The 26,453-nt window shown below is 37.8% G+C and overlaps 1 protein-coding gene across 3 annotated transcripts in view; it reads left to right on the top strand.

Moving 5' to 3' along the window:
- Positions 1-26,453, top strand: part of LOC130923279 (inositol polyphosphate-5-phosphatase A-like) — a 370,235-nt gene that overhangs the window by 292,675 nt on the left and 51,107 nt on the right. For all 3 annotated transcript variants that reach the window (XM_057848875.1, XM_057848873.1, XM_057848874.1), the window contains exons 10-11: positions 10,462-10,557; positions 13,760-13,834. In XM_057848875.1, coding sequence (XP_057704858.1) covers positions 10,462-10,557; positions 13,760-13,834 — 171 coding nt within the window. The remainder of the gene's footprint in view (positions 1-10,461; positions 10,558-13,759; positions 13,835-26,453) is intronic.

Genomic DNA, 26,453 nt, shown 5'->3' with positions numbered 1-26,453 from the left:
TGCAGAAGCCTTTTACAGAGGTCAGACGCTTTCTGTAGTTCTTCACCAGGTTTTCACATATGAAAACAGGGATTTTGGCCCATTCCTCCACACAAATCTTCTCTAGATCTGTCAGGTTTCAAGGCTGTCGTTAAGAAACACTAAGTTTCAGCTCCCTCCAAAGATTTTCTGTTGGATTGAGGTCTGGAGTCTGCCACTCCAGAACCTTGAAATGCTTTTTACGCAGCTACTGCTTGGTCAGCTTGGCTGTGTGCTTTGAATCATTGTCCTGTTTGAAGATCTAGCCACAACTCATTTTTAAGTGTCTGGCTCAAAATCATACAGTACATTTCTCCATTCAATCTCTGCTTTATACAGTACAGTCGTCCTGTCCCTTATGCTGAAAAGCAACCCCAAAGCATGAGGTTTTTGCCCCCATACTTCACAGTGGGGATGGTGTTCTAGGGATTGTAATCATCCTTCTTTTTCCGCCACACACGACGAGTAAAGTTTGCACCAAAAAGTTCTACCTTGGTCTCATCTGACCACATGACTTTCTTCCATGGCTCCTCTGCATCATTCAGATGGTCTCTGGCAAACCTCAGACGGGCCTGTACTGGCCACATCCACATGTACTGGCTTCAACAGGGGAACCTTCTGGGCAATGCATGATTTTAAACCATTGCACCGTAGTGTTCTACGGACAGTAGCCTTTGAAACTGTGCATCCAGCTCTCTTCAGGTCATTGACCAGCTCCTGTCGTGTAGTTCTAGGCTGAGCCCTCACTTTTCTCATCATGAGTGATGCCCCACGAGGAGAGATTTTACATGGAGCCCTAGTCCGAAGTATATTATCAGTCATTTTTAACCTTTTCCATTTTCTAACAATTGCTGTAACTGTTGATTTTTTTCTCACCAAGCTTCTTTCCAATTGTCCCATAGCCTTTTTCAGCTTTGTGGAGCTCAATCTTTTTTTTTTTCCACTGGCGTTTTTCAAAATTCTCTGGTCTTGCCCATGGTAGCAGTTGGATTACGTCTGACTGTCGGGTGCACAGGTCACAATAATGAGCTCAAACAGGTGGTGGGTGGCTGCTTACTCATGGGGTACAGGTGGACTTTTATTAAGGTAGACTGACAACTCTTTGAGTGTCATAATTATTGCTGTTGCTAAGGGGTACAAATACTTATGAACCCCAGTAAATTACAAATAATTTGTTTTAAAAAAAAATCTTACATTGTGATTTCTGGATTTTTTTTTCAGATTATGTCTCTATGAGTGGAAATGAATCTATGATTGAAATGTCAAACCTCTACCTATTTCTAAGTGAGTGAACTTGCAAAATTACAAGGCGTGCAAATACTTCTACTCCTATGTATGTAATTTATACATGTATGTATCATATATATGTTTTTATAGACAGTATATTGTGTGTGTTTGTGGGGGAGTACGGTATATATATATAATAGACTGCAATATATTAAATTCAATTAAAATGATATGTCCCTTGGGGGCAGTTAAATGCAGCATCTGTTCACTAAAGACCATATGAGCACAATAAAATATGCATAGCCCTTTCACAAAGGATGAATAAATAATAATAATAAGACAAATAAATGCGCAACAGGCTAAGACATTGACACTTTTTCAAAAAAAAGAAAACACATATTGTTGAAAACTTTGTAAATGCAGGAATTGTTTTTGTGTAGTTTAATCATGCTGGCTACGTATGGCTCATTAACATTGTTAAATATGTTGTGGATGGGTTTCTTAGTGTTTAAGTTTAGCATGGCGGTTCCCCTCCATCTGCTGGAAGGCCTCAAGACAGAAGGCTTGTGTGTGTGTGTGGGTCTTCGGTCTTTGAAGTGGGGCAGATTGCTTTAACCTCTCTTCTAAAAAGACCAGCTGGAATAGAGAGCTCTTTTAAACAGCCGCTTCCTCCTGCGACAGTCATGAGATTATCCACCATTGATGCATAAAGCCAGCGCCTTCCTCGGCGACCTCCCATCCCAACCCCCAGCTTCTGGCCCTCGACAAACACTCATTGTTGACCTGTGACACATAATGCAGCAATGTAATGCCAAGTCACTTTGCGGGATCTGATAAAATGCACAAATGAGTGAAGACATCTTACTTCCTACTGGTAATATCACTTCTGATGATCAATGAAAGTGTCTCGTCATGTCATGTGCTTTTGAGTGCATTGATTTATTCGGAAATGTGCCCGGTGCGTCACTGCACTGTTGTGGCCTTAAATAACGGAGCAAGTTGATTTTGGGGGGAACACTTGGGTAGGTTATGACTGAGCCCTCACATTCTATTACAGGATAGAGAGCTTTGTGTTGTCACTAGTGATGCACGATAATACATTTTTCAACCGATATCGATAACCAATAATTTCCTGCCCCTTCCACCCGATAACCGATAATGTCACGCCGATAATTCTATTCAAATATGTATGTAAAATTTTAAAAATATACAAAGATCCAATTTTATTGTGCAAAATAATTTAGTGCTATTTTTTTCCCCACATCAAATGTGAACAAGTAGTAAATTCTAACATCTAAACAATGGCAATGACATTGTGTAATGGTACACTTTTGGCAAAAATAACTTAGAGAGTAAACACCCAAGTTGCACAAAAATGCCTTTAAAAGTAAGCCTTTCCTAACATATATCACATTAATACACTGCAAAAACACCTCCTTAAAACTAGAAGAATTGGACAAAACTGTTGATTGCGCACATTTGGAGGCTAAATCAAGTATATAATTATCGGATTGCATTATCGGTTGAATTTTGTTTAATCTGGATTATCTGTGTGACGTCATAACTGCCATTATCGGCCGATAATTATCGGTGACCGATATTATCGTGCATCTCTAGTTGTCACATTCCACTCAAATGCCAGTAGAAACCTGTAATGCATTTTTTCCCTAATAAATTGATTTGATATTATTTTCTTTTGTTTAATTCAACCAACAAGCTTATTTGGTAAATTGAAATATATAGACAAATAGACACCACACATAGAGGTGCAACTACTAATGGATTATTCGACAACTAATCGATTAGTAAATTAATCAACAAGTATTTTGATAACCGATTAATCTTTTAGGACCTTCTTCACCTTAAACTTGTCCAAATTCTTAAAACCATAACATTATATAACGTCTCAGTTCGAAATATTATCAGATTTCTTCATTACCGTAATTTTCGGACTATAAATTGCTACTTTTTTCTTTTATTTTGAATCCTGCGGCCTTAATCCAGTGCGGTTTATTTGTTGATTTATTTGGGTTAATAGGTAACACTTTATTTGACACTATCATGGGCATTACTGAATACTTATGACAGATGTCATTAAGTTTCAGCCGGCAAATTATGTCACTAACTCCATTTATGTCCAGCTCGGCTCTTTTACATCCATTCAAAATGAGATCTTTTGCTGGATAACACTAAATGACATCTGTTGTAAGCATTCATTAACGCTCATGACAGTGTCATATCGTACTTATGATTGTCTAATGACAGTCTTATGGTGCCACTGTCAAATAAAGTGTTGCCAAATACCGTAACTAGCAATGAATGAAACAACTGGAACAGTAACTGAAGAAATAATTACCACAGAATTTTGATTGTTATTTACATCTGTAGCGCTGCAATGCATGCTAGGGGGCATGTTGGACAAGAACTGTGTTGATAGCAGGTGGCAGCAGAGGTTGATTTTCTCCCCCAATGGAGCAATGATGGCCAAATGAAGCTTCTTGAAGCAATGAAGCTTTGCAGCCAATTGGTTTATTTGTTCTTATGACAGTCGTATGATACCACTGTCAAATAAAGTGTTACCGGTTCATGTCTTTTGGTTTAAATATCCCATAATACAATGAGGACAGCTGCAGTTTATAGTCCAAATGTTGTTTTCGTGTCAAATTTGGTGGGTGGCGGCTTAATGTCAGGCGCACCTTTATAGTGCGAAAATTATGGTATATTTTTGTAAGTCAAAGTAGGACATGCACAAAAATCTTTTACTTTACAAAACAACAATTCGCTTTTTTTTCCCAGTTTTCAGACATCTTATTGTCTAAACTAGCACCTTAATAAGGCTGCAGAAGCTAATCAATTAAATTGATGAATAATTTAGATGCCAACGAATTTGATAATCGATACAGTTGAAGGAAATACTCATCCATTTTGTCTTCATTGCTGCTTACTGTACAACTTGCTGAAAACAACTTCAAGGTAAATTGCGAAGGTAATTGAAAGAAGTGACATTTATCCGATTAATCGACTATGAAAATAATAGTTCCAGCCCTAACCACACCCCCAGGAGTGCTTGAAGTTACTCACAGCAGGGGGTGCTGAGGATCTTATTTTGTTTTTCCCCATCCAAGTACAGCCTTTTTGTTCCAAATTTGTCATTGTCGCACTTTTTCTCCATAGAAGGTGTGAAAAATGGGCGTGGCCAGTACACACGCATGCTGGATAGTTTATGTACTACGGTGTGTGTTGGAGTTTTTGTATTGGAAATAAAACCGCGCGTGTATTATAATGCAAATTCCCACAGCTAGACCGAACAATGACATTCAAACCCATTTGAAAATTAAAAGGTCCGATAGGCCTCGGTTTAACTTTTAACAACACTTTTCACATCACTCAAAGGGAATTGGACACAAATATCCAACAGTGATCTGCACGGCGGCAGCTCAACAGCAACAACAAACAATAATACGGCTACAATGCAAACTATTTGAAGTTCTCCATGGTCTAAATCTGCATCTAACTTTTCCTCACTGGGCATTGTTATAAACTATCATAGTCATTGTCATTTTCAACGTCGAATTGAATTCCAGAAAATTTCTGTAAAATTTCTGTTTTTGGGCCATATAAACACCTCCTCTGTCAAGTTACCTTTTCCATTCCAATAGCGCCTAATTCAACATGACCCGGTGTTCGGCCATTCCTCACTACGCGGCGAAACGTCCTACACAATGCTCAGCGCGCTTGCGCAAGCATCCGCAAGCATCCGCACGCATGCACACATTGGTTAGAAACGGCGAGTACTCACTATTTTTGTTTTTGTTTAGTTTTTTTAGAACTTTTCATTGACTCAAAAATAATTTTTGCATATATTACCCTTTCATACTTTTAACCATTGTGTTTTTTTGTGTTCGCTTTGCAGCAGTTGACCACATTAGTCACGTAACGTATTTAAACCGTCCTTGATATAAATACATTAAAGTATTTTCTTAAGGCATTTTTTTAGTACGTTCTGCCTGTATGCTTCTAAGCATACATTGGGTGTTAAATTCGACTAGTATAGGACGTTTCGCCGGTGTAGCAGATTTTGGCAGAACACCGGTTGCAGGCAAAATATCAGGTGGTGACCACGTTATGAACACACACAAAAAAACCTTTTTCAACATATATATTTAATCCCCAAAGTTAAATACGCTATTGTTTCAGTGTTTTTATTGATTGATTGATTTTTTTTTTTACAAAAAAGCTACCAAAACACTTTTTTTTCCCGTCCCAAACACCAGGGGAGGCTGCAGGACCCTCAGTACCCCACTTCCTGCACCACTGCACACCTTATTGTCATGTGATAGAACCCTATGTTCTCTACCTGTCAATCAGCAAAGTAATATGATAATAAATCATTTAATGACTAGATATTTTTTGTTGGAGTCATTAAAATGATTATTATAACAATCACAACCCTGCATTAGCATTTTTTTTTTCATTTTTGTATTTATAATTTTATTCATTCATAAACTTAAATACAGTAATGGTTAAATATAAATGTCTTGTCCTTGGACACCAGGTCTTAAAGAGTGTTTTTTTTTTATTAATTTTTTTTAATTAGCTTAAATAGGCATTGCAAATGCAGGACATTTGAATCATAATTATAATAATGCCTACATATTTGGACACCGGGTCTTTATGAGTTTTTAAATGAATATTTTTTATTACTAAATATAAAAATGAATAAAAACAAATACACTTTGGTTATGGCCCAAATAACATTCTAAAGTTGATTTTAATATTTATTCAAATAAGAGATTAAACTCATCCTTATTTCATTGAGTGGCAAAAATGGAAAATCTTAATTTTCAAAGTAAATATTAGGGCATTAATATCAATAGTCTATGTAATTTTTAAAATTATGCATGTAAACTTCCTAGATAATCAGTTTTGATATGTATGTAACTTTTTGGGCAAATTGCGCATTAGATGCTGACAATAAATGGTATAAGATGATTGCCCATAGATGTTGGAACAATGACTTTTTGACAGGGAAAGTATCTCTTGTCCCTCTCACTAGCTTCTTCTTTGGCCTATTCATTGCACAAAGCTGCTTAAGCACACTTAAGCGCATTAGCATTTGGCTGCCAGGTGACCATATTGACCCTGCATTTGGATGGCCTAAATGAGTGAAAGATGGAGCGATTTGTTAGGGCTTTAGAAATTTGCATTTGTGGATAGACTAAGCAGACATGGCGAAATAGGGGTGATGCAGTGAGGAAGTTATTCTTCTTCTCAGTATTTGGTCTAATCTAGTGCGCCAATCGGGAAAATTCTTCATCTCTGAAACTGGACTGATTCGGGACATTTTAGTTCAAAGGGCCTCCTCTGTTCACAATATTGGCTTGACCTGATTATCTAATCTGTGCTTTGAATTTCAATCAGCTCATCCAGTTTGTTGTGTGGTATGGGAACCGCTGGCTCCCGGATTACTTCATTCAACTGTCTTCAAACACAGATGGTCGAATGTTTAACTAGTTGTTGAAAGGCGAATTTAACCATATACACAATCCATGGGGTCACTACATTGGAGAAGTTGAGAAGAAAGGACAGTTATGTAGTCATATGGGCACTCATTTTTCTCTTTGACTGCCATTGACGGCGCTAGACGTCCAATCCAATTTGGCCATCACTCCCAGTCAAAATGAATTGGACTTCTAGCGCCATCAATTGGACTGAAAGGTAAGTTGTTTTGCGTTGGGTTGCCTTCTTGCAATACTAATCCACCAGACCGCTTAAGTCCCAATAGAAACTACATTGAAAGTCCCAATAGAAACTACAGTGTATCACAAAAGTAAGTACACCCCTCGCATTTCTGCAGATAATTAAGTATATCTTTTCATGGGACAACACTGACAAAATAACTTTGACATAATGAAAAGTAGTCTGTGTGCAGCTTATATAATAGAGTTAATTTATTTTCCCCTCCAAATAACTCAAAATATATTCATTAATATCTAAACCCCTGGCAACAAAAGTCAGTACACCTCTTAGAAACTACATCCCTAAATGTCCAAATTGAGTACTGCTTGTCATTTTACCTCCAAAATGTCATGTTAATCGTTAGTGTTACTAGGTCCAGGTGTGCATAGGGAGCAGGTGTGTTCAAATTTGTAGTGCAGCTCTCACACTCTCTCATATTGATCACTGAAAGTTCCAACATGGCACCACATCGCAAAAAACTCTCTGAGGATCTTAAAAGACGTATTGTTGCTCTACATGAAGATGGCCAAGGCTACAAGAAGATTGCCAACACACTGAAACTGAGCTGCAGCACAGTAGCTAAGATCATCCAGCGTCTTAAAAGAGCAGGCTCCACTCAGACAAGGCCACGGGTTGGTCGTCCAAAGAAGCTGAGCGCACGTGCTTAGCGTCACATCTAAATGCTTTCTTTGAAAGATTGTCGCAGGAGAGCTGTCAGCATTGCTGCAGAGATTGAAGACGTGGGGGGTCAGCCTGTTTGTGCTCAGACCAAACGCCACACTCTACATCAAATTGGTGTGCATCGCTGTCACCCCAGGAGGAAGCCTCTTCTGAAGATGGTACACAAGCAAGCCCACAGTTTTCTGAAGACATGACAACGCACATGGATTATTGGAACCATGTCCTATGGTCTGATGAGACGAAAATTAATTTGTTTGGTTCCGATGGTCTCAAGCATGTGAGGCGGCGACCAGGTGAGGAGTACAAAGATAAGTGTGTCATGCCTACAGTCAAGCATGGTGGTGGGAATGTCATGGTCTGGGGCTGCCTGAGTGCTGCAGGTGTTGGAGAGTTACATTCCATTGAGGGAAACATGAACTCCAACATGTACTGTGAAATACTGCAGCAGAGCATGATCCCCTCCCTCCCGAAACTGGGTCGCAGGTAGAGCTGGGAATCTTTGGGCACCTAACGATTCGATTATGATTACGATTCAGAGGCTTCGATTCGATTATAAAACGATTATTGATGCACCCCACTCCTTTTTTTTTTTTTTTTTTTTTTTTTTAATTTGTTTTGTACATTAGTTCCAAAATTGTTCAAAAATCCTCTCAGGCTAAACCAAACTACTATTTCAGTATCAAGTTAACATATAGCAGTAAACAAATATACAAAAATAACAGTAAATAAAAAACTCCAGTCCCCATTCTATATCAGCAGCTTTAAACTACTTTCAATTAATTTAATGTTGTGAATCAACCGTTAAAGTTGTTAAAATTGCTCCTGTTATTCCATAATTTCTCTTTTGTCTACTTTCAACATGTGAAAGTTTTAAAACTATTTTAAAGATAGATTCAAGTCAATATTTTACCGATTTAGGAGTATTTTAGATAAAAAGTTAATTAGGTTCGCTTGGAAGGTTCGCAACAACAGCCTTGCAGGGAAGTGTACTGCTTTAAGATGGCGGCCGTTACTAACGCCCGCATGTAGTTTTTTGTAGATGTGCTGGTAACGATACCGAAGCTATAATGCATCTAGTCCTATATAAATGATATCTACCGTAACATAATGTGGCTTGTAGCAGCTTTTCGGCAGCAGTCAGGTATGTTGTTGTTGTTTTTTTTTTTTTATCTCGTGGCATGAGTTGAGCTAGAGCCGTGAGTTGAGCATTGGCGTTACCCGAGGTAACGAGAAGCATGATGTTTAGCTACTCTCGCTCCGTCCCTAATTGCGTACGGAAGACCGCGCGGCGCGCTGAGTGTGTCGTACTTCTGCTTTACTTGGCATATTTCAATAATCGGAATTTGGATGTTTGTGAATCGTTCTCGAATCTTCCACGGCCGAATCGCGAATAATCTAAGAATCGGAAATTTTGCACACCTCTAGTCGCAGGGCAGTGTTCCAGCATGACAATGATCTCAAACACACCTCCAAGATAACCACTGCTTTCCTAAAGAGGCTGAGGGTAAAGGTGATGGACTGGCCAAGCATGTCTCCAGACTTGAACCCAATAGAACATCTTTGGGGGATCCTCAAGTGGAAGGTGAAGGTGCGCAAAGTCTCAAAAATCAGGCAGCTCCACAACGTCATCATGGAGGAGTGGAAAAGTGGCAACCTGTGAAGCTCTGGTCAACTCCATGCCCAGGAGAATAAAGGCAGTTCTGGATAATAGTGGTGGCCACACAAAATATTGACAGTTGACATGTTGTATGTTAATATTGACAACTTTCACTAAGGGGTGTACTCACTTTTGTTGCTAGGGGTTTAGATATTAATGGCTATATTTTGAGTTATTTTGCGGGGAAAATAAATTAACTTGATTATATCAGCTGCACACAGACTACGTTTCATTGTGTCAAAGTGTCATTTTCTGCAGAAATGCGAGGGGTGTACTCACTTTTGTGATACACTGTATATTAGCTGTATTTTGGCTTCATGCGGCTCTTTAGCGCTGCCCCAGTGACTCCCTGGAGATGCAGATAGATGGAGGAGGGAAATATATTTTTTTTGTTAACTATGGTTTCTGTAGGAGGACAAACATGACACAAACATTCTTCTAATTCATTAATATGGTAATTGTAAACTTTGGCATCGTACAACAGAGTCGTCACATAGTGTGTCATTCTCTATAGGATGCACCGCAGGGAAAATAAACACTAACCGTATTTTCTGCACTATAATGCGCATTTGCATATAAGGCGCATCTCCAATGAATGGCCCATTTTAGAACTTTATATAAAATGTATATACGGTGCACCGCATTATAAGGTGCAGAAGTGTAGTAATGCGAGTGGTTGGGATTGCGTTACGCATCCACTGGATGGAGCTGCGCTAAAGAGAATGTCATGCCATGATTAACTAATATTGATCCATTTATAATGCGCATTGGATTGGATTATAAGGTACGCATTCGGCTTTTGAGAAAATGGAGGGCTTTTAGGTGTGCCTTATAGTGCGGAAAATACGGTAATCATGAAAGCTCATTATGTACTTGTTGTCAGCTTAGTCATTTTGATAGTAGGCTAATATATAGATAGCCTACATACAACTTGTGTTGTCTTCATCATAAGGCTTATATAAGGCTTTTAATTTTTTGCGGCTCCAGACATATTTGTTTTTTAGTCGAATATGGCTCTTTCAATATTTTGGGTTGCCGACCCCTGGGTTAGTATGACAGTTACAGCATTTTATCTTTATAGTATTCATTTGTGCATATTAACTCTCAGCATATTTCATGTCTTGCATTGTCCTTTTCAGAGGCTGTGTTCATCCGCTACGATGCAGACAGAAAGAACTACGGACACCAATGAAATCAAGAAGCTAATATTTAGAGAAAGTGATAATGACAGAAAGGTAAGCCAGATGGTTTAATTTGCCATTGTATACATTTTCCGATGTGTTGATTGTCACACAAAGATCGAGAAAAATATCTAGAATTGTAGAACATGCACCTACAATAAAAGAATCATAACTGTTTTAATCTCACACATTTGGATGCTAATATCTACTGTAACTAGAAAATGCAATTTCTGGAGAAATTGTGACTGTCTTTTTGCTGTAATGTTTGGTATATGGGGTCACTTCCAATTGGTTTTGAAGCATGTTAGGTTCACGTCCTGATAATATCCCGTCACTTCCTGTTTGTTGTGGAGCATTCCAGGGTCACTTTCCGATGACTTGGGGGTGTCGCAACCAGTGATGTCACTGATTACTGATTTCGCTTCAAAAAAGTAATCTAGTTACTTTACTGATGATGAAGTAATTTATCGCTTACTTTTCGCGAGTTTTTCTCTTTTTCCGCCTCAACATAAGAATGACAACAGAAAAATGTCAGCGCATGTAATTGAATCTCCGATAATTGAATTTTAAGGGGAAGATCAGATATTTTCGCATCGGGCTTAATCTTCGACTCAGCGGGAGTTTAATTACTCGATGGAGTTGATTTCAACCACCATTGATTCACGCTAGCTTAGCCACTCCAGAGCCCTGAACCGAACAAATAACTGACAAACTCCATGGAATTTGTTCAAATCAACTCCACCGACTAATTAAACCCCCGCTAACTCGAAGATTAAGGGGCCGTTTACATGGTGACTCTCTGAGAATACGAACAATTTCAAATTTGCATTTGCATTTGCGTCTCCATTTGAACAATGTTGCAATTCCGCATGAAAACGATGTAGTATTCATGCCAAGCCCTAGGGGGCAGTGCAAATTTACCGGGCGACAAAGAATGATGCACTTTGACCCCACCAAGCTCCCTCAGCTCGGAAAAAAATATGCCCGCCCATTCGAAGCGATGTCATTTTTATTTTGTTCAAAAAGGCATAAAAATTGAAACGTTCAATATATTTAATTTAGAAATATTATTAAAACAGTAAATTAAAGCTGACATTCCACCATATTTGCTGTTTTTAATGTTTAGTAGCAGCGCTGCGCACGCCCAATGTGACGTGTACGAGTGCTGACGTTAACAGCGCGGTCTCGCGTGGCAGGAGCCTTTGATATGCATGCCGAGAAAGCCCCCCTCAACCCCCCCGCAATTGGATTCTTTCACTTTGGAGGCAGGATTCAGAATTTTTCGTTTTCGCCTTCCGTCTTCGCCGGCACCATATGCACGCGAGGCGAGTCCGCAACTCAGTCATTGCGTCTTTGTGTCGCAGAGTCGCCATGTAAACTGCCCCTAAGCCTAATGTCAAAGATTCTGAACTTCGGGTTAGGGTGTAGGGGTTAACAGCATATCAGTCCCAATGTAAAACAATGCAAATTCACTGCACAATAATCAACAACGCTCAAAAAAACTGCACAGTGCTATAAACACAAAGGTGGGGGGCAGGCGCGAATACGCGCGCACAAACCGGAAGTACGCCGTACACACACGCGGTCAATTTGGCCACAAAATGTGGTGGCAACTAAGCACTTTGCACTCCATCGGATTTACAACACATCACAAAGATGCTAAACGAACACGTCACCTCACGGCATTAATGTACAACACAAATATGATGTAAAAAATGCTTGCCGACTTGAAATGATGACTAACCGCTGTTGCAACGGCAAAGCTACGAAACGACCGGGCATGTAGCAGCCCCAATCTATCGCTGGAACCCTCCAGAATGAAGGAAAATACGTTCAGTCATTGGCACACACAGATCAACATTCCCTCGTACATCTCAACAGGTGGCTGCACTGTGCTCGAATGTGCACCTGCGCTGGCAAACGCCTTTCACAGTTCCAAAACACTTAGCGCATGTGACTCGAGACCAAAACAGGACGTAACGGTGAGCGGTTACCGTGGAAGCAAACCCGTTGTGAGAGGATGGAAACCTTTCTAAAATTTTCTATTCCGATTGCTCTTCGTACATGACTACAATATTCTTCATTCTACATACATTATGAGGCAATAACAAAATAGTAACGCACAGACGCGAAGTCAGATTACTGGTTTGGAAAAATGAACACGTTAGATTGCTCATTACTGAGAGAAAGTAATCAGATAACAGTAACGTGTTACTTACAACACTGGTTGCAACCCAATGCGAGTACCGACAGGATGTGAGTGGCGCATGCGTATTACATGCACAAGCTAACCGTGCATGCGTTGATTTGCGAAGTTTTTACAACAGTTTGATTTTTCCACCACCAAACTTCATTGTTTTGTGGCAAAAGGTGGATTTTTCAGATGAATCTTCCATTGAATTACACCACAGTTGCCGCAAATATTGCAGTGGACCTACTGGAACCCGCATGGATCCGAGATTCACTCAGAAAACAGTGAAATTTGGTGGTGGCAAAATCATGGTCTGGGGTTACATCTAGTATGGGGGTGAGAGAGAGATCTGCAGGGTGGAAGGCAACATAAATCGTCTGAAATATCAACAAATCTTAGCTGCCTCTTACATTCCTAACCATAAATACCATCGCGTTTGCTCGTCTATCAGTGTTTGTCCGAAATTGTTGAAAACATTTTACATATGTATTTATTAATTAATGGACTAAAACTTGAAGTTTATAGAAAAAAACATTTTGAGTCATTGTTGAGTAAAGCTAGACTAACATAAACACATTTTGAAATGACTCAAATATGACTAATAAATATTTTCGTCCAAAAGACTAGGACGAAAATAAAAAGGGATGCCAAAAACAACACTGGCGTGTACTCAATTGTTTATACTATTTTAAAATGTGTTCATAATCTTATGCATACAAGCACAATTTAATAGACTCGTATCCTGTCGGTACTCACATTGGGTTGGGACAAGGTGATTTACGGGGTCACTTCCTGTTGATATCAGCAAATCTAAATTGAAGAAAAAATCAATTGTATTTAATCAAACTGAATATGTATAATTTTTTTCAATGGCATGCAAAAGCAATATGCTAAATGTTTTCAATTACTACGAGTAGGTTGAACATGCAGCATGATGTGATATTATACAATTAACTGCCTAACACTGCAGCACGGCGCTGTTCATTAGTGCTCTAATTACAAAGTGCTCTTGCCATTAATATTGGTATTAATCAGAGGTAAATCTCTCTCTTGCCACTAATTCAGGTCATCCTTCAGCTTGAAAAGAAGCTTTTTAGTTATGTCAACCAAGACGTTTTCCGGGAAAACAACGGGACCTCGGTAAGTCACTGAAATTCCTTGAACCTTTTGTACATGCAACCACTCTCAATCATTTCCTCATTCCAAGTCACTTATTATAGGTTTAATTTTATTTTATTGACCTTATAGACTTTCTCTCATCCAAATACAATAGCTATGGCTGTTGTGACCGCATTTCACATTGATTTTCAGGTCATATTAAGAACATCAGTTTGTTCTGTAGTCTAAGCCTCTTTTAAATGAGAAATTAGTTGTTTTTCTAAGATTTGATTGTTTAAATTCAGTATAATAGTATGGAAAATGCTTATGTACTACAACCTGCAGACACGCAAATCACCAAAGTACAGCGTTGTCAGAATACTTGATGACATTTTGTCATCATTATGTTAGGGAAGCAATTTTTTGTAAGGTTTTATTTTATCATTTGAGTAGAATCCCATAAAAGAGTGTGCAAAAAAATACTTGAACTGACCCTACTCAATGAAAATTGGGTTAGAATGATCAAATATATTTGAAAAGGGCAGAACATGTAATTAGGTTCTATAAGATTGTCTAAGTCAGGGGTGTCCAAACGTTTTGCAAAGGGGGCCAGATTTGGTGTGGTAAAAATGTGGGGGGCCGACCTTGGCTGACGTCTTTTACGTAGAACAATATATTTAAGCAAATTTTAGCAAGCCATTCAGTGTGTCACATTTGCTTAATTTTTTTTTTTTCTTTCGACTCTCGGGCTCTTGCGAAATACTGCTGCTGTGACATTAAACTAGCTTCAAGTTGCTTCAATTTCTCGCTGCATATCTTCCCTGTAATCTTGTCGTACATGTCAGCGTGTCTTGTTTGGTAATATCGCCTCACATTGAAATCTTTAAAAACAGCGACGTCTCTTTGCAAATGAGGCAGACACAGTTTTTGCGTATTTTAGTGAAGAAATAGTCTAATTTCCACCTATCCTTGAGCGTCACAGTCAACTTTCTTTTTTTTTGTTGATTGTCACCATTTTAGAAAATGGAAGTAATGGGTCACATGGAGTAATGTTGCTTAGCCCTTAAATACCTCCAACATGAAGCAATTATCAGAGAATCCCTAAATTTGAAAAATAAGGTCCTAATGAAACCTTTTTTCAAATGTGTAAAAAGAAAAGTCAAAATGAATATGTGTAATAAGTGCTCTATATCTATAACCCATGCTAAATCATGTGTTTTTTCTCATGGAACCTGCAGATGCATGTGTGGACTTGCACCCATCACTTTTTTTTTTCAAAAAGAAATGTCAAAATTCTAAATTAGTCTTAAAATCGTGAAATTTTAGTTGTATCAAATGGGATACATTTGGCAATAAAAGGTTAAAGTGCTGCTGCCTTTTAGTGGGTAAATGAGGGGCAGCATTTTGTGTGTAAGCTACTTCATTTGCTGGTTGCAGTACTGCTGACCAATTCATTAAGTCTGTGTTCGGGCCAGACGTTATTGATTTTATGACAGAAACGGGGGGCCGGATGAAATTTGACCACGGGCCGCATCTGGCCCCCGGGCCGGACTTTGGACATGTTTGGTCTAAGTGTACACGTTTAATGTGAACGGTATGTCACATATATTATGCAGTTTAACCATTTAACACCTGAACCTATTTTGTCCGAATTTGCATGCATTTCATGTTGCCTTTATGTTTCAAAGAAAATATTGTTCAAAATGGCCTGCTTGGGTCCCTTTTTTCAGGACACCATAGCCTTCATGTCCAGACTGTTGTTTTCTTCACTGGCCAATTATAATCAACATTTTGGACCCAAAAAAGACAAAAACAAGTCTCAAAATGTTTTGTCAAATTTGTAATATTGATGTCCCACTGACAACCAAACATGCTAGACAGTTTTTTGAAGCTTGATAATATTTATCCAACTTGTCAGGATAAGCATTCAACTGAAAAAAAAATAAGACAATAGTTTTATATTTGACAATGCAACACAAAACAGGTACGGTCATAGGTGTTTTTGGCCTTTACACATACTATGGTCCAAACAGGTTATATACAGTAGACCACAGGTGTCAAACCGATTCCAGAAAGGGCCTAGTGGGTGCAGGTTTGCTTTCCAACCAATGAAGAGGACACCTTTTCACCAATTAGATCTTTTACATCTGTAATCAGTTAAACTTTGTCAGGTGCTGCTTGTTTCAGCAGGAAGTTCATTGGTTAAATTCTCTGTGCGTTATCGGTTGGAACAAAATCCAGCACCCACTAGGCCCTTTCTGGAATTGGTTTGACACCTGTGCAGTAGACCAACAATGCAAAATAGTGAATATATATATGGCAGAAAACACTCAGGTGACTTGAAGTTCCGCCCTGAGACCCCAATTTGGCTAAATTTCAAATAAAATTGTGCTATGTGCATGTGTGATACATCCTTGGAAAACTTAAAATCTCAATTTGCTGGGGGAAGAAAAATTTTGAGCAGGAGGGCATTTAAAAAAAAAAAAAAAATAACCCCTAAACTCTAACTCGAGGTGAGAGCATGAGACCGCATAATTAAAGACACCATGAGATATTATCGCATACTTGCCTTGTTCCAATCCAAAAACTCCGTGTAGCATATTTAACAAGTGAAGACACAGCTGTGATGGGCCACAGCTGGATTTTTGGGGGATTTTATGGGTGAAACACGGTAATATAACAAGGGTTGCAATGCAGAAATCGCAGACATCAAGGAGTGGTCGAGATTTTCATTTTCATATATTTACCCTTTTAAACATTTTTTTTTCCCAGTGTTTCTTTCTTTGGATCAATTATTTATCATCTAAAATACTGGGGAAAATGCGACAGTAACGAAAAAAATACAATTAAGCGATAGTAATGAGGTAGATATATGTGACTTTTTTTACAGACGCTATTTTTTTCATTGTGACGTAATTTGTTTAAAAGTTTAAAATGGTAAATTGTGTTATACTTGTATAGCGCTTTTCCACCTATCAAGGCGCTCAAAGGGCTTTGCACTACATTACCATCTACCTACTGGTGACGCAGCACCAGGAGCAATGTGGGGTTCAGTATCTTGCTCTCAGGGCAGAGAATCGAACCCACAACTTCTGGGTTCGGGGGACAACTACTCTGCCACTGAGCCACGCCATCCCCCAAATATGCGAGTGTTTTATTTTTGTTTGTTTTGTTTTGTTTTTTGACTAAATTTTAGACATCAATGAATGATTCTAAGCTAAAAATGACAGACATTTCGAATAATATATACGGTTACTTACCTCCTTTTTATGGCTGGGTTGAAACAAAAGCAGTCGCGCGACGTCTGTAAATGGGAGTCTCCAGGGTAAAACGGACAAATTAAAATTAGTTCGGGGGCGAATGCGCCATGAAACTGCTATGGCAGCATATAGACATATTGTTCTATGAAACACAACAGTTCTTTTGGCTTAAAATACAGCTGTTTGTTTTAAAACGGGTGCAAGAGCAGAAACTGCTTTTTCGGCCTTGTCTGTGTTTTCCTCCATATATATATATATATTTTTTTTTTTTTAAAGAACAAGAAATTATGGAAATATGGACAAGAACACATGGTCCATGCAGCGTTTTAATGCTTATTTATAAGGGTAATAAAACTATAAAACTCAAATGACATTACCTCCCGTTTTACTTGGTCGATTGACTTCAAGTAAAAATGGGCGTGGACCTCAACGTCCGCACTTTCAAATGAGACCAGCCATCGGCACGTGGGTTACTTAATTACAGCATGACGAGGCTTCAAAGATGATATGCGTAAACGTATCGCCTCCGATTTGATTATTTATATTCACACAATATATAAACATAATAGCATGGAAAATGCTTAGGTACTAAAACTTGCAGACACACAGATCACTGAAGTACAGCGTTGTCAGAATACCTGATGACATTTTGTTACCAATGTGTTAAGCAGCCAATTGGTAAGGTTTTATTTTCTTATTTGAGTAGACCCCCATAATAGAGTATGCAAAAAATTCTTGAACTGACCCTACTCAATGGAAATTGGGTTCGAATGATCAAAAATATTTGAAACGGGCAGAACATTTAACTAGGTTCCATAAGATTGGCTAAGTGTACACGTTTAAAGTGAATGGTATGTCACATAAATTATGCAGTTCAAATCAAATATTGATTTAAGTAGTAAGGTAAACATGCACAAAACAGAATGTTTTCGTATGTTATATAGCAAAGAGGAACAATTTGAATTGTTAAGTTGAAATACGCAAGAATTATAACAGGGTAAGTGGAGCGAGCGCACTCTTCCCTCCGCCTACTTGGCCAAGTCAGACAAGATAGACGACATAATGGGGGCTTCAGAGATAATCTGATGGTCTAGTTAAACACACCATGTTATGATCCTTATAAAACAAACTACCTTTCTAAATGGATAAATATCCCTTCTCCAGTTGGAAAGGGGAAGAAAAAAAATCATTGCACCCTTCATCAACTGTAAGACTTGTACCAGCTTGACAGAAATTTAATTCGAGGCAGCTCTTGAAAATAATTATTGTATTTTGAAAGTAGTAATCATTGGCTGGGACATGATTGAATGTGTCCATGCCTATTGACTTTTGCTATGATTAATAGGTTTGTTTAGTCGATATTCCCATCGAAATTGTATAATTAATTATCCCCGGCGCTGTCAAGGCGGGACGATGGAGAGCCCTGATGAGTATTTGGGAAGATTAAATTTTCCGGGCGCTTGTGGCGTCAAGGGGCACGGCGGGGCTCTGCTCCAGTGGAGAGATGGAAGTGTGGGTGTGTTTGTGTGTTTCTTTCATGTTTGTGTTGTGCATCTGTGTACTCTATGTGCAGAACCCACATAGTTTCTACACACAAACATGGTCAAATCCCACATCCCGTTCCCGTACAGCCACATTGATTCTGTTTCAGTATCTCTTTATTGTAACTTTATCAGTGTGGTGTCGGTAGATGGGGGACCAAGAAAGGAGGTGGCGTGTGCTCAGGAGAGTAAGTGATGAACCTCGCTGTCTGACCTGCCTCCCTTTTTCATGCTGGTCGCATTGCCTGCACTATTACTCTAAAGCCCAGAGATACCTTTAACATTACAAATGTCGAAAAAATAAATAAAGAAATAGTGGTGCTCCCCGTTTTCTACCTGTTAGAATTCCCAGACGGCATTAGAAAAGAGACACAAAATGAAAGCTGACGATCTGAGGGCAATCATTTCTCGCATCATTTCGTTCTTGGGTGTCTAAAAAACAACAATGTGTGTACGTCAGAGGTGGGTAGTAACACTTTACATGTACTCTGTTACATTTGCTTGAGTAACTTTTTGAGAAAAATGTACTTCTAAGAGTATAGTTTTACTAGGCTATACCTGTTACTTTTACTTGAGTAGATTTTTAAAGAAAAAACGCTACTCTTACTCCTCTACTTTGGGCTACACAAGAGTCGTTACATTTTTCCTCTTTATTCCACATTTTAGATTAATTTTTTTTTTTTTTTCGCCAGCGATGCCAAGAGTAGAGACGTGCCTGGTGTATTACCAGGGCAGCTCCATCGATTTCACCAATGAGACGTAGCAACAATAATCACATGATTCCATTATACCAATCAGATGCAAGCTTGCTGTTGTCTATCTTCACCTCAGCCTGTTCAATCGTGTGGTGTCTTTAAAGCACCGTAAAAAAATGAAGTATTTGATTTAGAGCGCTGCCCTTAACATGACTCGAAAGTGGGAATTTTAACCTCTCTCCCAGTTTTTTGGGGGGCACCAATTGACCACGGAAAACCGGGGATAGGATTCTTTTAAATTCAGAATTGTAATTATGACGGAACTGTTCATTATTCAAACTCGGAACCTTCCCCACCAGAGGGCAGTCATGCTCTTTGGACGAATAATGCTTCATTTATGTAATTTTTTTTCTCTTGTCGGAATTTAATGATTTTATTTTGTTGTTTTTCTTTGGCGTAATGTGGTTATGTTGTTGTACAGTGTCATAATAACAAAAGTCTATATAGATAACTGTGCTAAAAAAATATATATATACCATTGTTTAAAAAAAAAAAATCCAACAAAAATATAAGCAGTTACTCATAATGTTACTCATTACTTGAGTATTGTTTTCACCAAATACTTTGTTTTACTTGTACTTGAGTACATTTTAAAATGACTGCTTTTACTTCAGTCATATTATTTAAGTAATGCTACTCTTACTTGAGTAAAGTTTTTGGCTAATCTACCCACCTCTGGTGTACGTATATACATACATATCAAAAGTGTAACAGTACAGTGAGCCCTCGTTTTTCGCAGTTAATGGCTACCAGAACTCGCCGCAATAAGTGAAAAACAGCGAAGTAGCCCCCCATCCACCCCGAAAAATATTTTTTGAGTGTGTTCAATGTACTTATTCAGATTTAGCATTGGAAAGAGATACATATAAGACAGTTTTTGTTTTTTTTTGTTTTTACTTTTTTTCCCCAAAGTATATTTAAAAAAAAAAAAAAAGCGTTAATGTATATATGTATTTTAATAAGTGTTTTTTAAGCACTTCAAATATAGTAATTATAAGTTTTAAACATGTGGCTTTCCCAGCTAATTATTTTTAAACAAGAATAAAGTATAAAGATGCCTGTCTTTATTAGATGCTTCATTGAGTGAGTCCACTCAAACCCGATCAAGCTGCTCACTTACACACAATGGGTTGCCACAGCAACTGTTTAACAAGTTAAACAATGATTGACGCATACAATGCTTTAAGGTCATCTGTATTTATTTATGTATTTTTTAATTAAATAAAAAATCTGCAATGGACTGAGGGCGCGAAGTTTGAAGCGCCGGGTAGCGAAGGTTCACTGTATTTGTATTCGTCGCAGTACGGGCATCATGGTTCAGTGCATGCAGTCAAATACGTTGGAGTAAAAAAAAATAAAAATCCAAGTCAGAGTTAGTTCTCCTCCACTCCAGGGGGCGGTAAAGGTAATACGCCTCAACCAACAACGAACATTACGGGAAAAACAAGACTCCTTTCTAGGAAAGATATGGCGAATATACAGAGTGAGAACTACCAAAAGCATTATTACTAACACTTTTAAGTGTGTTTATTTTATATTTTCAAATCAGGACATGTTTATTTTGCTCTAGCCTGAGGCTGAAGCAATTGAAACACAGAGAATATTTATTTTTGCACTATTTCATGAGATGATTTTTCAGTTTTGGAACTATTTGCACATTTATTTTAGCCAATATAAAAATATATTTAATTTGGGCGTGTATGTTCCATGGTAATGGTTTACAGTTAAAGACGTGTAATCCAGCATTGAAATTGTCTTATTTTTATAAAAAAGATTGCCAGCTGACGATTTCTGCCTAACTGTTACCACAGTCGATCTAAAAAAAAAACAAAAAAAACAGGTGTGTTGTCTATTTTTGCACATAGACTGTGAATTAAAGAATGTTAGAACAAATAAACACAAATTCCTTAGTTTGATTCTTCTCTTAATTTTGCACTTTAATAAAAGCTGCTTTTTAGTTTTAGCCAATAGAACAAACTTTCAAATGCTGTGATTAAAAAACAAAAACCTTTTTGCTTTTCCTGTTGGACCTAACCTTCACTGAACCATGACCCCCGTACCGAGCTACGTACCGAACCGTGACTTGTGTCCACCCTTACACCCCTAATATGTATCTATGTACTGTATGTATGTACAATACACATTATGTTCCTCAATCTGATATTCAAGATTTGATAAGTCAGCCGAGGTTTTCCGTGCGCGAACCCAAATTGTAGAATTGGTGTCCTCATCCTGACATGTGTCTTAACGTCTTTATCGCATAATTCAGTTAACATGGAAATGAAAGTTCGGCAGTGCAGTACGCTGTAGATTTTAGCTTTGTTCGGTCTGGTCTCCTCCTGGTACCAATCGGCCACCTCTCTGTCACTCAGTTTATTGCTTTTCCACACCAAATAATGAAGGTCCCATAAAAAGAGGGGAAAAATATTGCCCTTGCAATGAAAGCCAAGTATGAGGTGTAAAAATCAAATTAAATGACCTTTCACCCCAGCATTTATTGATGGCTTTTAACGGCAGCAGGTGTTGTCACAGAGGATATTTGACAAGATTTAAATCAAAGCACAATTACAGGTGGTGGACAACTCACCGGTACGTGGAGAGGGACAGCTGGGGGCCAAACACCTCATATTCGAATTTTTTTCCACCCCTCAACTTCCGGCCTTAACTATCACTGCCTCCCTGATTTAGGATCAGATTTTTCATCCAAGCAAAGTCAGAAATTCCTCCTCTTGACAGGGCAGTTTTTACCCAGACACTTCTTCATCTTCCCCCTGTGTGATATTGTACTGCATCATCTCGCATCACCTCCTCCACAACTCCCAAGGTCATTTCTGCTTGACAAACTACTGTTGGCTTTATAATGTCAAGAGGCCTTGAACCAATATAAGCTGATTTTTAAACCACTCACCCGCCACAGCGACAGAGCATTATGCTTAATTGACCTCGGATTAAATGTGGTGTGAAATTCTGGCATGCAGTCTTGTCCATTCACCTGAATGAATTACTCAACATTCACTTAGAGCAGATCGCAAGCACACACAGCCATATGCTACTCATCTGCTGTATCAACTCTTCTACCTACTTTAATTATTTGTATTATACCCCATTTCACTCAGTGGCCAACTCCCAATCGCATACTAGAATAACATATCTGTGCAAGTTGTGATTTTTAGGTTAAGTAGAAACTGATCTCTAAAGATATCATTTCTTGGCATTTACAAAGATGTATACAACTTGTATAAAAATACATTTATAAATTGAATAGTAAGTAAAAGTATTTAAATGTTCTTGATTTTAGAGATTCTCCCTGATTTCCCCCTCATTTTCAGGTGAACAGAACTCCAATTTTTACTAAATAGTCTATATATCATGTCATTTTTGGTCATCAACTCATTCACTGCCAATGATCATGTTTCAGTGCTACTGACGGCGATTGAAGCTCACTCCATTTCCACTGGCAACGTTAGGATTCATAGATTATTTGCAAAATTACATAAATCTTAAAATATCAAATTCATCGATTATTCACAAAGTCATTTTATAGATTCATTAATTTATTCACTGTCAATCATGTTTCAGTGCCAATGGCAAGTCCATTTTGACTGACAATGCTAGAATTAATCAATTAATTGCGAAATTAGATTAATCTCAAAATTAGAAGATTCATATATCAAATTAATCGATTAATCACAAAATCATTTGAAAGAGTATCATAAACTCATTCACCGTCAATGATCATCTTTTAGTGCCAACGACCAGTCCTTTTGTACTGGCAATGTAAAATTTAATAGATTAATTGCAAAATTAGTCAAAAGATTAATTTACCAAATCTCTTAATCATAAAATCATTTTAGAGAGGAATATATCATTAATTTGTTAATTGTAAATGATCATGTTTCAGTGCCAATGACCAGTCCATTTGTACTGGCAATGTTAGAATTAATCGATTGATTGCAAAATTAGATTAATCTTAAAATTTGAAAGATCTCAAAATAAGAAGATTAATATATCCAATTCATCAAATTAATCGATTAATCACAAAATCATTATAAACATTAATCTATCATTATAATCGATTAATTGCTAAATTAACCTCAAAATTAGAAGATTAATATAACTAATACATCAAATTAATCAACTAATCACAAAATAATTTTAAAGATTAATCTATCATTAATTTATTCACAGTTTTATTCACATGTTTCAGTGCCAATGACCAGTCCATATGTACTGCCAATGTTAGAATTAATCAGTTCATTGCAAAATTGGATTAATCTCAAAATTAGAAGATTAATATATAAAATTAATCAATTAATCCCAATATCAGTTGTCAGATTAATTTATCATTAACTCATTCACTGTCAGTGATCAAGTTCAGTGCCAATGACCAGTCCATTTGGACTGGCATTGTTAGAATTAATCGATTAATTGCAAAATTAGATTAATTTCAAAATTATAGGATTAACATATCTAATACATCAAATTAATCGATTATTCACAAAATCATTTTATAGATTAATCTATCATTATAATAGATTAATTTCAAAATTAGATTAATGTCAAAATTAGAAGATTAATATATCTAATACATCAAATTAATCGATTTATCAACAAAGTCATTTTAAAGAATAATCTATCATTAACTTCTTCACCGTCAATGATCATGTTTCAGTGTAAATGACCAGTTGGACTTGCAACATTACAGTTAATAGTTTAATTGGCAGATTAATCCATCAAATTCATTGATTTGTCACAAAACTATTTGACAAATTAATGTATTATCAGGTAATTCACTGGCGGTGATCATGTGTCAGTGCCACTGACGTCGATTGACGTCCAATCCATTTGAACTGGGAGGGGCTGGCGGCGATCTAAATCGCTGGCAGTTCCAATGGATTGGATGGCGGTCGACGTCAAAGGAAGTCAAAGAGTAAATAAATTTTTATTAGCTCATGTATGGATAATAGTGTGTGCCTCAACATTTTGATTGGGTTTTGACACGTACTCGCAGTGGATGGATGGTGAGACAGGGTGGACAGTGGAGCGTGGGGTTGCATCCCATGCTCTGCCATCCCTCATCCACAGTGTGTGAGTCTCTCCTATGACCCCGGCAGTGTGAGTTTGATGAATGCGGCACATCTGCCCTCCTGAACCACAGAGACTCCGGCTGGGAGGCCCCGCTGGCTGCAAGTAATGACCACTGTTCTACATGGCTGACACATAATCACAAATACTAACACAGACAGCGACCGCGAAGACATCAGACTCGAGCTTACATGTGTCAACTCGACAATGATTTGAACTTCACGCGCAATCATAGGCAGACAGCAGGAATTTGTCAGACGAGGCAATAGCTACACTCTCGTATCCCAACCCTTCCTCCTTTCTTGTTTCCAGTCTTCTCGCAAATATTACCCATGTTCACCATGTCCTCTCTTTTGATGTTTCATCTTGTATCTGTCAACGTAGCACCCGATGTTATACACCAATGTAATGTCATTAATGTCCAGTTGCCTGTTCAGAGTCTGCCAAATTCTTCAAATCATAGTGTCTCAAGACAGTAATTGTTCCCTATCCTGAAAAATGTCCTACCGCCATTTTACAATCAAAACCAACAGTCTCAGGTCCAACTTGATGACGACACCCATTCTAAAAGGAAAAGGAAAGGCCCGAGCGAGGTTTGCTAAGAGAACATCGCTGTCAGTCTCTCAGGGAGGCAGTCATGCAGGTGCCACAGCTACCTGTTTATCTCCCAGATAATTAATGTATACAAGAAGCCACTAATTGCACTTTTCACTAATGATTTATGGCTTTTGTGAAAGGGGGTAAATTGGGGGACGTGTGTGTTTACACTCAAGCGAGTGAGTACAGCTGGGTGAGGAGACATGATTAATGAAGAGTGTGTCGATAGACTGGCACGGTGGCGAGAGAACCCCCCTGTCAGGGAGGGCAACAGATACACATAAATGTGCACACACAGTGCTGTCAAAAATGGTATTTGTCCTGAAGACTCATTCACCTTGTAGGCGTTCCTCTCAAATCTTGATTAGGATTTGTCATTACTGTCCTGGTGCTAATTATCATTATTATTATTTATTATACCGTTTTATAATCATTGCATTTAATATTTTCTGTTTTAGAGGTACATAGACTGATTATTCCAAAAGTATTTGGACAAGTGATTGGTCATCCACTGTTTAGCTGGTAAAAAAAAAAATCCTAAATTTTTAATGTAATCCTTTCATCAGTAAATATTTTCAGTTTTCTGTCATTTTTTTTTCTATTGAAGATCTAATTACCCAAAAAAAGAACTACCGTATTGGTCCGAGTATAAGACGGCCCTGATTATAAGACGACCCCCTCTTTTTCAAGACTAAAGTTTGAAAAAAGACTTTTTGAACACCAAATTTTATTTTTATACAGAAAATAATTACAGTACATCTGAAACAAATGATTATAACAATATATGAGAGAAAAAGCATGTTATTTTGCATCATTCAAATCTCAATATCTGAACATTTATATATGTAAACTAAAGTGCAATCACATTCGTAAATGAATGGCTTCTGGTTTTTGAAATGTAAATAAACAAATCTATTGTGATAAAACAACAAAATTGCAATAACTGCATTAACCATCAAAGTGAAGTCTAACTGAAACTGTAGTCTTGAAACAAATCTGAATAAGGAAAAACATTGCAATAAAATAATGCAAACTGGTTAAACTAAAAAGAGTAGCTGAGATCTGTCATGACAGAACATCGCTTCAATGATATCTGGCGCTATTTAGCATCGTGAATGGGTATAATGTCTAGACCGCGAATATAAGACGACCCCCACTTTTTCAGTCTTATTTCAATGCAAAAAACACCGTCTTATATTCGGGCCAATACAGTAATGATATTTTGGAAAATAATAAACATTTTGCCATCTTTCAGACATGTTGCAGTACTTTGAATAACCTGTCAAATACTTGTAGCTGAACCTGAAGCAGCTTCAGAAATCCATATCAAACTAATAGCCCTTCATATTAACCAGAGGTTCTCTGTTTCAAACAGGTTATGGAGTACAACAGCACTGCTTCTCATTATACTGCTTTGTAGAGC

Source organism: Corythoichthys intestinalis, chromosome 10 (genome assembly GCF_030265065.1).
Source record: "Corythoichthys intestinalis isolate RoL2023-P3 chromosome 10, ASM3026506v1, whole genome shotgun sequence".
NCBI classification, from domain to species: domain Eukaryota; kingdom Metazoa; phylum Chordata; class Actinopteri; order Syngnathiformes; family Syngnathidae; genus Corythoichthys; species Corythoichthys intestinalis.
This window is presented reverse-complemented; position numbering and strand designations above follow the sequence as displayed.